This window comes from Passer domesticus, chromosome 1 (genome assembly GCF_036417665.1).
Source record: "Passer domesticus isolate bPasDom1 chromosome 1, bPasDom1.hap1, whole genome shotgun sequence".
NCBI lineage: Eukaryota > Metazoa > Chordata > Aves > Passeriformes > Passeridae > Passer > Passer domesticus.
The window spans coordinates 4,570,271-4,584,512 of record NC_087474.1 but is presented as its reverse complement, the minus strand read 5'-3'; the positions used below and the strand labels follow the sequence as shown (position 1 = coordinate 4,584,512).

The 14,242-nt window shown below is 38.2% G+C and overlaps 1 protein-coding gene and 1 long non-coding RNA gene across 2 annotated transcripts in view; one reads left to right on the top strand and one right to left on the bottom strand.

The window, feature by feature from the left end:
- Positions 1-4,907: 4,907 nt before the first annotated feature.
- LOC135304181 (sodium channel protein type 5 subunit alpha-like) overlaps positions 4,908-14,242 on the bottom strand; it is a 41,665-nt gene continuing 32,330 nt past the window's right edge. Inside the window, exons 21-28 of the mRNA XM_064426421.1 lie at positions 13,538-13,711; positions 13,206-13,313; positions 11,508-11,786; positions 10,452-10,505; positions 9,407-9,548; positions 8,752-8,852; positions 8,063-8,333; positions 4,908-6,684 (exon numbers count right to left, since the gene is read on the bottom strand). Coding sequence (XP_064282491.1) covers positions 5,489-6,684; positions 8,063-8,333; positions 8,752-8,852; positions 9,407-9,548; positions 10,452-10,505; positions 11,508-11,786; positions 13,206-13,313; positions 13,538-13,711 — 2,325 coding nt within the window. The 3' untranslated portion in view covers positions 4,908-5,488. The remainder of the gene's footprint in view (positions 6,685-8,062; positions 8,334-8,751; positions 8,853-9,406; positions 9,549-10,451; positions 10,506-11,507; positions 11,787-13,205; positions 13,314-13,537; positions 13,712-14,242) is intronic.
- On the top strand, positions 11,176-13,968 carry LOC135304389 (uncharacterized). Its single transcript, XR_010365814.1, has 3 exons — positions 11,176-11,525; positions 11,681-11,838; positions 12,934-13,968. It is a non-coding gene; the product is annotated as an uncharacterized LOC135304389 (long non-coding RNA).

Genomic DNA, 14,242 nt, shown 5'->3' with positions numbered 1-14,242 from the left:
TTCTTTCCAAAGGCTTTCTAACTTCCTGTCTGTTGTAGAAGACCTTTAAATATTGTTTGGTTCATATGAATCTTCCTTGAGCATCTCATACCAGCGTGTGCAGAGGTGCAGCCTCACCAGTGCCTCCTCTTTGCCTCAGCACCATCTGTCCCCCACGGGCTGTGTCTCAGCTGACAGAGCTTCACTTCCATTTCTGTGTTTCAGGATTGCACCACGTTACACATCCCAGCCCTTCTGATCCAGGTCTCCACAGGGATCTGCTGTTCCCATCCCCTAAAAGCACACTGCCCCCATTTGGCCCACAGTAGAGCACTTCATGCTCTGTTCCCTTATATTTTCTCAGGATACAAGGGGATAAGATTTGCCACATTCTTATTTCTTAGAAAATACATTTCAAACTTTTTTAATTCAATTTTCCACTTTCCTTCAAATCTTTGATTGTTTCCCCTCCAAAATGTGCCCCACAGCCGTGCAATATACTGAGTTCAGATCAGCAAGTCTCTGCTTGAGCTGCTTGTTACCTCCTTTTCTAATGTGAGTATTACATTTAGGTTGGATTTTGTGGATTTTTTTCTCTCCTGCAATCTTTCCTGATTTGACAGGTTCTCACAAAATCCTTAGAGAAAGATCTGCAGGTCCATGTGCCAGTTCTCAAAGGATTTTTGCAAAGGGGTTGTTCTGGAAAACCAGCTCCATTGTTTTAATTCCCTTCTGTGTGCATCCATGGATTTACTCACATTTCCATTCAAACACTTCTTGTTTGCCAAGGAAAATATAATTCCATATTGACAATAGTCTTCACCAAAAATTAAGGAGATTATTTACCTGATATTTATTTTATATATAGATGGATAAACTTTAAAGCTATCCAAACCCTAATCCCTGCCTCATTTTAAACCAAGCTTATATCTTCTTTACTTTTTCTTCTTATTTCTTATATAGCAAATGATTTACTTATTACTGTTTCAACTTTCTATTCATGGTGTCATTCTCTTTTACACTGGAAATTCTCACTCATTTTGTTTTCTGACCTTTAAACTGCAGCTTTCTTTAAGCACAACCCTCCTCCCCACTCTCACCCCTCCCCAGCTCTCTACTTCCTGCTAATGCTTTTTCAGTATTAGCATTTTTTTATCTGTTCAGGATTCACTCTCTGTACTTGAGAGAGATGTCCCAATTTATTTTTTTTTTTTTACATTGAAAATGTCATTTTGATCAAAAACCACTAGGAGGAAGCATTCAACAAGTTTCCCTGTCCAGATGTAGATCCCAGTCTTAATTTTATTAAATTGAGATAGTTTTGAGCAGGAACTAAGGGGCCTGCTGGATCACAGATCCCCTTGAAAGTGCTGTGGCACCTTGAAAATATCTGTAACTGTTTAACTTCCAGTCAAACTGGCTTCTCTGCTCCTGCTAAAATCAGTTTTGTGACTCCATCCTCTGAAGAACAGAAACCACCTCTAATTTACAAGTTAATTTCCCCCGACTGTTCTATTTGTCGTTTAAACATTTTTCTCCTTTCCTCATATTTTCCCACCTGCCTTTTTACTGGGAGTTACGATGCATCCTCTCAGCTGTTATTTATTCTGAAAACACTAAATTTGAATCTCTTCTCATATCACACATTATTATTCATCCTAGCATTGCTTCCCAGCGCATGATCTAGTTTTAATTCACAACTGTAGAATTGCAAAGATCCCTGGTGAACAGGAGGAAAAAATGTTGCCTTTCTTTCAAGCACAAGTGGAGTTTCATGCAGCTCTGTCAATTTGCCCAAGAGCTGAGAAACACTGATCTAAATTATTCACATGGTTCAATTAATGATAGTCTCAATGGTAAAGTCAGTTTAGCTTATGCTACAGGTCCTGAAGAAAATATTGCTGAAGAGAATAGCTTCTTATTCATTAGTTTCTTTCTTTTTTTCCCCTACCCCCTTTAACACTTTTGACCAGTTTGCAATTATTAAAGGATTTTCTATTACTTTGATTTCCTATGAAAATGTGTGTGGTTTAGGTGGTAAAATGAAGCCCATTACAGAGAGGTACAGATATTCTGGAATGCTCATGTCATTCATTCATACATTTATTGTTCTACGTCACTATTAAAAGAACAAACATGTTGTTGAGCTCATGTTTCTCATGGGCTGGCAGAGGGAAAAGCTCTCAGCCCTCAAATTATTTTTTTTTGTCTTTATTAATTAATCACCTCTTTAGAAATGCAATAATTTGGGGTAAAAATTTTAAGTGATATATAGTTTATGGAAGATGTAACTGTTAAAGAGATCAGGCTGTTAATGCAGCCTGGATTAAATAATGACTAAAATCAAATGAAATATTGCTCTGAATGACCAAACAATGAAAGCAATTCATCTGGAAATAAGTATATCACACTGCCACTGCAGAAAAGCATGATGTTTGTAAGGACATCAGCAGAATCCAAAATTAGGAGGCTCAGAGGAGAACCAGAAGGTTCTCTTATTTGTTTCCAAGGGCACATTTTCTAACTGCCATGCTTATATTCAGAATTTTATCTCCCAAATGGTTGGGACCTCTTTGTAGCCTGGAAAATTTTCTTGTGGCCCTTCTTTACATGAAGAGGGTTTATGAGAAAGATGGAGGGAGACTTTTTATCAGGGTTTTAGACTAAAGAGGGTAGGTTCATCTTTGACATAAGATATTTTTGCTAAAAGGATGGTGATGCCCTGGCACAGGGTGCCGGGAGAAGCTGTGGCTGCCCCATTCCTGGAAGTGCCCAAGAGCAGGTTGGACAGGGCTTGGAGCAAACTGGGATAGTGAAAGATGTTCTGCCCTTGGCAAGGGGTGGAACTGAATGGTCTTCAAGTCCCTTCCAACCCAACCCATTCCTTGATTCTGTGACTAAAGAACATGGCAAGGGAACTGTCTTCCCTAAAATAGGATCAGCTTTACTCAGAGTTTCTGCAGAAGGTAAAATTCATCCTAGAGGGTACTTATCATGTCCTACACCAGCAAACAATTCACTTAGGGTACCAAATGAACTTTGGCATCTGATCTCCTGCATTGGTGGAACTCTGGCTCCGTTTCAGGGTGGCCTTTCCAGAGAGAAGGACATCAGTGATGCTTGTGTATATCTGACCAACAATTAACTGCTCTTACAATAAAAAAAAATACTTCTCCTGGCACACAAACTGGCAAAAATGAGTCACACCACATTTAGGTATGGATGTGTTTAATGCAATCTCCTGGGAGGATGTGATACCAGGGCTGTTCAGTGCACACCCAAATCCATGAGAATGATGCATGTGGCTCATTACTGCTCCTCAATGCATCCTGCACATCTTGGGAAGCTCACACTGAACAGGCTGGAGCTGGGAAACACCATCCCACCAGTGCCATGTAGTCAGCTCCTCAGCTGTGGTTGTTCATATGCTGTGAAAGTGGTTAAAAATAATTTTAGCCAAATAAATCCATTTATTTTCATTAATTCTTTTATAGTTGTTAGATTTATTTTTTATTTGAAGGAATACAGCCCCTGGGTCCTAAAGGCACAGAGCTGTTGACTTCTCTGGTATAACACAGTTTCACATTAAAATCTGAGGGAGTATTAGTCAAAACTAATTAAAGGTGCTACCATTTCAGGAATGGCTAGGGAGAAGTTAAGGGAATACCACAGATGAAACTAAAAGGTACTATAAATATTTATTTGCATCAGTCTTCAGACAATATTAACTCAAAACAAAGTCTCAGTGTAATTTACCATCCATAGTAAAAGAGAATTTCTGTCCAAAAAGCTCACAATCTGAAGAGGTGGAAAAGACAAGAGAAAGCAATGCAAGACATAAGAATATAACTGCTGCCAGGGAGAAGGGGCATTCAAGAGAGAAGAAAACTTGCTGCAGGTTGCAAACAAGTGCACAGCAGGTCCCAATCAATCACTGGGTACTTTTCTGGCTGAAATCAGTGTGGAGGGAAAAGCTCACCTGAGCCTTGCCAGAACCTGCCAAACCCAACAGTGATCACAGAGCTGCAACCTTGCAACTATGAAAAATAAAAAGCATCGTAAACCTTAAAGATATTAGTGTACATAAGAAATTAAAATGTCAGGGGTAATTTGTGACTACATTAGTACATGACAAAGGGAAACACAACAGTCCTTAGACAGTAAAGTTCATCAGCTGGACATAACTCCAAAGTAAATGTACAGAGGACAAAAGAGTAAGTAGTGTTTGGGAGTGTGTTTTTCTGAGAAGTATAAAGACATGAAGATAAAATACTTCATAAGGAAAATGTGGTGAGATGAGAAACCATGAGAGCCCATCTACACATGTAGTTCCATGAGAAGTGGAATTTTTCATTACATCCTTAGGCTTACATTAACCCCAGACCCAAGTACTTCAACCCAGATTCCCTAATTGCCTACATTACTCATAATTTGGTTTCTTCTGAGCTTTGCAGGAGAGAGAAAGCTGGTTCTCCATCAGAGAAACACAGGCAGGAGGGAGAAAGTCTCCTACATCCAAAGGGACACATCCATGGTCATGGGTGATGTTCATCACCGTGACCAAGGACATGGTGGGTCCCATGTGGAGCTCCCTGGCCTTGGTTTCTGGTGTCTAAGGGAGTGGCTGAAGTAATATTACCAATTTCCAGCCAATGTTATTTGTGTTTCTCTTCTCTGCCACATTGTCAAGAATGAACTTGAACAAAACTCAATCTTTAGGAGAAGTTTGAGGAAATTATGAGATAAACACAAATTTTTATGGGGTGATTGATGGTACAGCTGCCTTCACCTCACTGCCAGAGGAAATCGGGTTAAAAAAAAATAATCCTCACAGGCAAAACATAAAGCAAGGTTTTTCTCTGCTCAGTATGATTTCTGTAATACTAAGAGTTGTATTGTTATTTAATTAAACCTCAGTAACACAACTATGATAACATACATGCCATGGTTTATTCTGTAATTCGATCATATGGGAAGAAGTCCACTACACTGTGGAATATCTGTGGATCATGCAGGGTCTATGTTTGTGGTACATCTGTCCCCAAACATTAAAAAAAAAATTTAAAAAATCATCAGTGATTTGCTAAACAGGTTTATAATGATAGTAGCAATTCGGAATGGAATAAATCTTAGCACTTTTCCATTCCTCAATTTATACTCATATTGACATTCACTTTCTGTTCTCCAGAAGATCCATTGGTGCTTGGACTTTTCTCTGCTTCCTGTACAGAGGAAATATCAGCTGAGGTTGCCTGTCACTGCTGTGAACATGTCACAGCACCCAGGTACTCCGGGACCCACTTTGCATCGATCAAACAGATCCAAAACCTTTCTCTGATTAGGAAAATATTGAAGAAAACTGAGCACAGCAGAGCCAAGGGCCACGACTCTCAGCTGCCATAATCAACGGACCTGGTTTCATAGGGAAGCTGCCTCTGCTGACAAGTATTTACAATATCATCTTCTGTGAAAATTTAAAAATATTCTTAACAGCTCTGTCACCAATTAACTACTTAATGTCTGGAGATTTTTGATTGTCCATTTCTCCATTCTCAACCATGAGATTGCCACTACTCTCTCCTGTGACACTGTCATACGACGGAGGGATGGACACCGAGGACGATGTTTCAGACCTGTTAGGACTCCTACCATAATTTGCACGCAGCATAGATGCAATGAGTCCTTCTTTTTCTGGAGCAGCATCTCCCAGAGTGTCCGAGCTCCCAGTTCTGTGCTGGTACAGGTAGGAAGCCTGTCTGACAGAGCGCTGCAGCAGGTGGCTCCTGTAGGCACGCTGGATCACCATGGCTGATGCTTCCTCTTGCCTGTGGCTGAGCGTAGTGGATATTGGCTCATAGGATTGTTTTGATGGATTGGCAGCCATGAATTTCTCCTCCATTTGTACTTTCAGAGTATCCAGCTCCCCAGAATCTCCCAACACCCTCTTGGTGAAAGCAAACAAGATATCCAAGCAGTGTATCTTGTCCCCACTGACTAGAGGCAGGTCCATTGCTGTGAGTTCAACTTTGTTTGGTTTTGGTACACACAAAGGCTTGGGCAGAGCATCTGCAAAGTCTGAAAGTGCAGAGAAAGTTATGAACTGAGTTGCCTCAGGATCAAACTTCTCCCAGATTTCATAAAAGATATCAAAGTCATCTTCCCCTAAAGGCTCTGCACTTTCCTCAGTGGCAGCATTGAAGTTCTCCAGAATAACTGCTATGTACATGTTTACAACAATGAGAAATGATATAATGATGTAACTTACAAAATAAATAATACCTATGGCAGGTTTACCACATTCACCCACTGTACCATTTATGTTTGGATCACAGAATGGTGGCCCAGTGTTTAAAATAGGACTGAGAAGACCATCCCAGCCAGCTGACGTGGTGATTTGGAAGAGACAGAGCATGCTGTTAGCAAAGGTTTGGAAGTTGAACATATCATCAATGCCACCTTCCATCTTCACATAGGCAAAATTAGCCATGCCAAAAATGGCATAAATGAACATGACAAGAAACAGCAAGAGGCCAATGTTGAACAGAGCAGGAAGGGACATCATTAAGGCAAAGAGCAGTGTTCGAATTCCTTTGGCTCCCCGGATGAGTCTCAGGATCCTGCCAATCCGGGCCAAGCGGATGACCCTGAAGAGTGTGGGTGGTAAAAAATGTTCAAAGGCTTTGCCAATGCTGGAAAGCAGTAAGGCTGAAAAGGAGAGGATAACAACTCATTAGAACATCATATTTTTCCTTAACTAGTAAAGAGGCTGGAATGATAACATATTCACAGCTCAAAAATATCTGATGTGTGTTTACTAAGCCCTACCAGAATAACTTTTAGGAGAAGCTGAATTGAAATAACAGTTGTTGAAATCAGCAATTATGAACTACTTTCTTCAGCCATCAGAGGACAGTCCCTGTTGCACAAAAGATGACAAGGAACTTTCTGGGCACAACTTCAAATATCTGTATCAGTTGACACTTGATGACTGATGGTTTTCTTTGACTCTGGTTGGATGAATATTTCAGCTAATTCAAGTTATCTTCTACATTTGTCTTCAAATACACTACAAAGCTAAACTAAGAAAACAAATTATAATGCAATGTCATGGTTATCATTTAGGTAATAAAGGCATGACATGTGGAAGCAAACAGAGTGATGAACATAGAAGATGTGCATGCCACTCTACAATGGCCTGTGGTTCATTCAGGGACAGAGCTACACATGGATGTTATCTTTTCTTTGTTTCAATGAAATAAATGACACCTAATAGCACTAGAAGAGGCTTGTCTCTTCTAAGTGCAGCTGCTTTGGATAAATTTTTCTGTATTTACAATCCAGAAATGTAATTTCTCAAGGAAGAGCCATAGTTTTACTGAAATCTTACTTACTCTAGGCACAAGTCATAGTAAAGAACTGAAATATCCTTCTTGCCCTAAATGCCTGTTGCTGGGGCAGTACTAGCCCTGGGAATAGTTAAATTGGCAGGAAGCTCAAATTTGCAACCTCTTTACCCCATTCTTCCACTGCAATCCTTTCAACTAAAAACTGATACATTTTTGGTGATCTTTTCTATTGTGTTACAAAGTGAGAACCCTTATTGTCAGTCAGCAATGCCTGAATTCTACAGGCTACAATCTAATTCCAGTCTTCCTACTTTATACATATTCCAGTATTCCTATTTTTCTATATATTTCAGTCATCTATAAAAACCACAGATGACAAAACCCAACAACTGATCTGATTGAATATTTCTTAGTTGGTACTAAATCTGTGACAATGGAAATTATCATGTAATATGATACTGCTATGATGAGTTATTTATTCTGTATTTCAGATGAAGAAAAAAAACCTAAAGAACCGTTATAAATATATACACACTTTTACTAAAGGAATTGTCTTGAATCTCATTTAATATTATTTAATATAATCTTGAGGGGACTTGCTTATTTTTTCCTTAAGACTTCACAGTATTATGACTTACATTTCAATGACTATTTGCAGTTAACAAAATTTAACTATCTTTTTGTTTCAAAAAATAATAATTTATATAGTAAAGAATTTTCAAGACAATTTTACTTACCAACAAGTGACATAATAACAACAACTAAATCAAATATGTTCCAGGCATTTGAGAAATAGTACTGCCTCAGAGCCAGCAATTTCAGCACACATTCTGCAGTAAAGATGGTAACAAAGAGTATATTGATTTTGCTGAGGATGTTTGTCTTCGTTTCACTTTGCTCATAGGTTTCCACCATCATTGTGACCATGTTGAGGCAGATGAGACCCATGATGACAACATCAAACATCTGGGATGTTACAATGTTGAAAAGGAAACCTTGGTATCTGTTCTAGAGGGGGAAAAAAAAACTTCTGACATCAGTTATGAAAATAAGGAGTACTCATCCATACATGCTTCCAACATTTCCAATTCTTACATTGCAAAGTCACTCAGCTACAATGATGTGGGAGAAATTGGAGAAAGGCAGAATACAAAAATGACATTAAAAATCCATTCCTATCCTGAAGTGTTATCAGTTCCAAAGGGAATATAAAACCCAATAACATTTAGGCAGAGAACTCAATAAATATTTAACCTGTAAAATAATTCAGTCATCTTTTTGGTGTGGAACTGACTTTAGAGCACCGTGTGAGTATCAATGTAAAGCCAATAAGAATATTTTATATGCAATATATAAATATATACACTTTCCAGTGAATTAAATTTCATTTTTGCAATGCATTTTTCCAGTGAAGAATTCAGTTTACCAAGGGTCTTGGAATGGGTTTTTGAGGTTTCTTGGATCCCAACTTTTTCATTGCATTGTAATATTTTTTCTGTTCTTCTGTCATAAAGATATCTTCCCCACCTAAGTATACAAAGAAATGTCACTGTTATTTGGTGAAGAGCAAAACTACTGTACTGAAAATGTCTAAAATTCTGGAAACTGACATTCCTTCCTTTTTTACACTTTGCTGTTACTGGCTCTTATTTCATATCATGTAACTGTGTCCACAAAATCAGTGGCACAAACCAGCCATTCACAGAGTATAAGTCTTGGTGTGAAACTCAGCTCACTCAAAAGGCATGCAAACAAAAATCATGGACAGGATCAAATCTTTCCCTGGGCTTGCTGAATATCCAAATCTTTCCATGGGCTTTTGTGCTGGGCTTGCTGAATATCCAAATCACATAGCAGACCGCTTTCTAAATAAGGAGCCTCCTGTCATGCTGAGTTCCCCAAAAGGACTGAAATTTTAGGAGGCTTTGAAATGTTTGGGGAAGATCTAGGCATTCAGGTTACAAGGAAAAGAAAGGAGAAAGTTATTTCTTGTAACTTAATTATTAAAACTCTGGTAAATGCCAACTGAAGTTTTAGATTCCCTGTATAGGACCTTGTTCTCCAAAGCACAACCAATACACTTATCTTTTTCTTTTGCTGGTTGAAGTTGTCAATGATTACACCAACAAAGAGGTTCAGGGTGAAAAAAGACCCAAAGATGATGAAGTTCACAAAGTACAGATACATGTAGAGATTGTTCTCCATCTCTGGCTGATCATCTTTCTGAAAGAAAGAGAAGCAACTTAAGAAAAAACAATACAGCAACATGGGCCCAATCGAGAATAATCTTCATATTGAAGCTCCTCTCAAGAATGGATTCCAGGAGGAACTAAGATTTACAGCCTTACTGCTAATTGCCACAAAATTAAATTAATTAAATCTAAAACTACCAATAGTGCGTAACACTATTTTGTTTGAATATTCTTGACATGACTTCCACAGCCATTGCAGAAGCACTAGTTCAGTTCCTTCCAATAAGGACAGGAGCTGTAAATTTTTCAGTACATGAAAAATCAAACACACTACTTAGAAGTCAAATTCCAAGCTCTTGCCATTAAAATTCCTGGCCTAGACTTGTTGTCTTTTTTCTCTTCTTAGCAAAAAACTTCTATGATGGCTATTATGAATAAAAACAAAATTGGAAGAGGAAAAAATAACTTTTCAAATTGAAGAACAAAGCAGAAAAACATTAAAACACACATATAAAAAAATCAATATATGAAAATACTATTATTAGTATTTTCATATTTTAATATATTATTTCTATTTTCAAATATAATATTGCTAATATTATAATATTAAAATACTTTTAAAATTCTTTTATTCCTTTGAACTCCTGATGAAATGAAGACATCCTCTACATTTCAATTTCTTTCCTTACTAAGTCATACCACTTTGTTCTGTTTAAGTGGGTGGATCTAGAGCTGAAACACTTTTCCCCATTGCAACAGATGAGATTTAGGATACGATGAGTCATTTGCAGATTAAATGTTTACATCATCTGACAAAAAATAATTACTGGCAGTATTTAGCACTGACAAACAGATGTGAAAGTGCAAAATGAATACTGCATTTGCAGGAAGCAGCAGCATTCCCAAAAAATATGGTTTGAATTAAATGACTGACCTCTCGTGAATCTACTGCTGCATACATGATGTCCATCCAACCCTTAAATGTTGCCTGGAATGAGAGATTATGGAAAATGTGTTGAACTTCGACCTTAAAAGTCTTCACATAATTTGCTAATCCAAATGACAGTGACTGGATCAAGAGCCTTTGCTATGTTCACAGGCACAAAGCACCCAGCTCCGGCTGCTGCTGTGTGTGGCATTCTCAACCTCATTAGGATATGAAAGCTCTCCAAGGGGGAGACAGAACGCTTTATCCTAGGATTCTGACAGAGCAAACCTTCACCAGCATGGCACTAAAGGCCATACAACCCTCATGTCTGAATACATCCACATTTTGACAGAAAAGGTCACTATTTGCCCCAGAATTCCTTCTGAGATGGAAGCTCTCAGAATTATGAAACTGCTGGAGCCTGCTACGGCACTTGCCCACCAGATGTTCCTTTATCACCTGGAAAGTCATGGCAGGGTCTCATCTGTCCCCCTTTCCCCATTTGTGTGCATGAACAGCCAGCTACAAGTGTGGCTGCATTTCTCTTCACAGAGAAAAGCAAGGCACAACTTGCCAAGGTTTTTATGGGATTCACATTCTCTGAACCTCAGAGAAAGAAAAAACAACTCTTATCTGCTGCACCTCTTGTTGTTCACAAGTGGAATGAATTGTGGAAGATGGTTTACCTGAAGGGAATTGGTAATTGGATTCTGGTGTGAGTGTTTTGATTCATTGACCAATTGAATCCACTTGTGTGAGTGTCAGGATTGTTGGCTGACAGTCACGAGATTCTGTGCAGTTGAGTTGGGTGCTTGTGCAGATTCAGTGTAATATAGTATAGAATAATATAGCATAATAAAGTAATTAATTAGCCTTCCGATATCAATGGAGTCCACCTGGTCATTTCTCCCCTTGGTCGGGGTTGCCCTGATTTACAGTACAAGGGGAGAGCAAGCTGCAGGATATTTCACTCTTTGCATCACCCTCAGAGATGAGTTAGGAATTAACAAAAGGTCAAGCCCATCTGATAAGAGCTGGCTACTGAGGACAAGCAGCACTTACCACCTGAAGAAGGGCCAGGTAGCCAGAGCCAACATTATCAAAATTGACTTTAACATTGACCCAGAATATTTTTCCAGTGTTGTTATACATGCCACAGTCTGTTTTGTTCTTGATGTTGTTATCTAGTACGGCATTTTCATCTGTCATATTGACACATTTTCCAAACTTCCCAGCAAAGAGGTTCACTCCCATGATGCTGAAGATGAGCCAGAAGATGAGGCAGACCAGCAGAACATTCATGATGGAGGGGATGGCTCCCAGGAGGGCATTGACAACAACCTGTGATGAAATGGGAGAGGAAAAATATGCTTCAGAAAAAGGATGAGACCAGGTATCTGTAAGCAGCCACTTAGTCATCTCTGCAAACAAAAACCTGATGTTTTCTATGTAAATAGTCACAGTCACAATAGTCACAGCTGGCAGGGGGACCTTGAACAGTATCTTTAGTATCTATTAGGCTTTCAAAGCAATAGTTGATATTTCTTGGTCTGCTGTGAGACCCTACCACTATTAAAATGTAAGTCCACCCTTTTTTATTATTATTTCGCTTATTTTTGGAATAGGACAGAGTCCATTTGTCTCTTTGTTTTTGATTTTATTAACATAAAACTTCTGAAGTATTAATCCATGAGCACTTGTGCAGAGGACTATTTTTAAGACTGTCAAAAGTAGTTCTTAAATGGACCAGTAATAATTCTCCACTAGTAATTTGCCTCATTTATTTTGAGTGGATTATGCTTGTGTTTGGGGTCTATAAGCATAAGCCAGGTGCATTTCCTGTGCAACCACAGAAAAGTGGTCCATGCAGATTGTAAATGCATGCTAAGACATAGAAGATTGCTTTGAAAAAACTGGGGAAGGGAATGGTGGAAACATTTCTTTTGAGTTTAATAGTGAAGGCAGTGAACTCATCTGTGAGGTAGCAAAGAAAAACTTGATGGACCAGCAGAAAAATTAAAAGGCTTTGTGAAGACTTTTTTAAGACTGTGCCACACACATTCTTCATAGCAAGACAGAAAATATGACATTACCTGTTTCAATATAAAAATTTACTCCAGACATGGAAATTTTGATACATTCTGCTAATTAATTTAATGACATTTCTCTCTGTCTTCACAGTGTCAGGATTGCAACCACAGAGTTTTCAGTCTCACTTGCAGAATAAAAAATAATAAATAAATGTGTTCTTTTGATGGGAAAAGAAAATCTAATGTTCTACAGACAAACACTTTTGTTTTCTGAAGGAACTCTATTTGAAACAATAATTTGAGCAAAGTACTCTTTAATAGGCTACAGTTTTTGTAAATCCAGTAAAATCTTTCAAAATTGAAGTGACTCTTTCCTCTGAGTTAGCTTGCTATCAGATTTCAAAAATTATAATTGTGCTCACAGTTCTTATTCTCTACTTTATTTTTGCCTACCTCAGTAAGACAGGAACACAAGAATGTCTGAGCAGCAATGGAACAAATTTCCACCTAGACCAGATTTAATTTCAACAGTACTTGGATCAATCACTCCAGGAAAGTCTATAAGAAATGCCCAAATACAGAAGAGCACAACCAAGGGTCTCTTTAAAAATTTATTTTATAGTTCCTAAGCTGAACTCAGGGTGAACATGTGAACTTCATAAAGACACAATGATGAGTCAAACCTGTTATGTGCTCATCAGTTCTGACAAGCTTTGCTTTGCAGTCTTACCCTCATTCCCTCAAACCTTGACAGCGCTCTCAAGGGTCTCAGAGCTCGCAGAGTCCTGAGAGATTTCATGGGGCCAAAGGTGCTGCCAAAGAGGTTTATCAGAGAGACCTGAGTGGGGAGACAAAGGAAATGTATTAACAACATCCTGTCATCCGTTTCCTTTATTTCTGTTAAAAGTAAACCCCAACCAACAAACAAAACCATGGTTTCTGTGCCAGGAGTACAACATCCTGACACCGTTGCTACAGGGGTTAAGGTCGGAAATCTAAATCCAGGAAATAATCAGGGATTCTGTGCTAATGCTGTGTAGGAAGAGCAAGGGCAAAACTCACATCTACAATAAGGAAATCCAGCCAGCACCAGGCATTGGTGAAATACTTCTTGAAGCCATAAGCCACCCACTTCAGGAGCATCTCCAGAACAAAGATGAAAGTGAACATTTTGTCGAGAAATGCCAATATCGCTTGAATTCTTTCTCTCTTGTGTATATGGATATCTTCAAATGCCTGAAACCATAATAGATATAGAAAAATAGCAAAACCAAGAAATTAATCTTGCACATTTAAAGTCAAGCAACACTGAGACCCCTTCATCATTAAGTTTGTTTTAATACAGATCTGAACAGCATTTGTTACTCAAATCTATGCCAGCTGATGAAAGTGTAATTCTCCCTGTGCCTTCTCTTTCTTTTTCTCTATATAATACAGCCCTGTGGATGCATCCTTCCTGCACAATGAAATCCTGGCAGGATAGGATAAAAATATATACGTATTTTTAGAAAAGTATATAATAAAGTTTATATATTGAACAGAACTAAGTATTTTTTCCCCAAGTATTAAAAGTCATGTGTTTGTTTTAATGATATAAAATCTCCTTAATATTTCACAATTGTGACATAACTTCCTGAGAAAAATCTAGTATACAACCAGAAGAGAAACAGCTTTTGAGATTCATGTATTCTTAGCTTAGCTTATGCTCTCTTATAATTTTTAATAATATCAATAATAGATTTGCAATCATTAAAATGGTGAATAAAC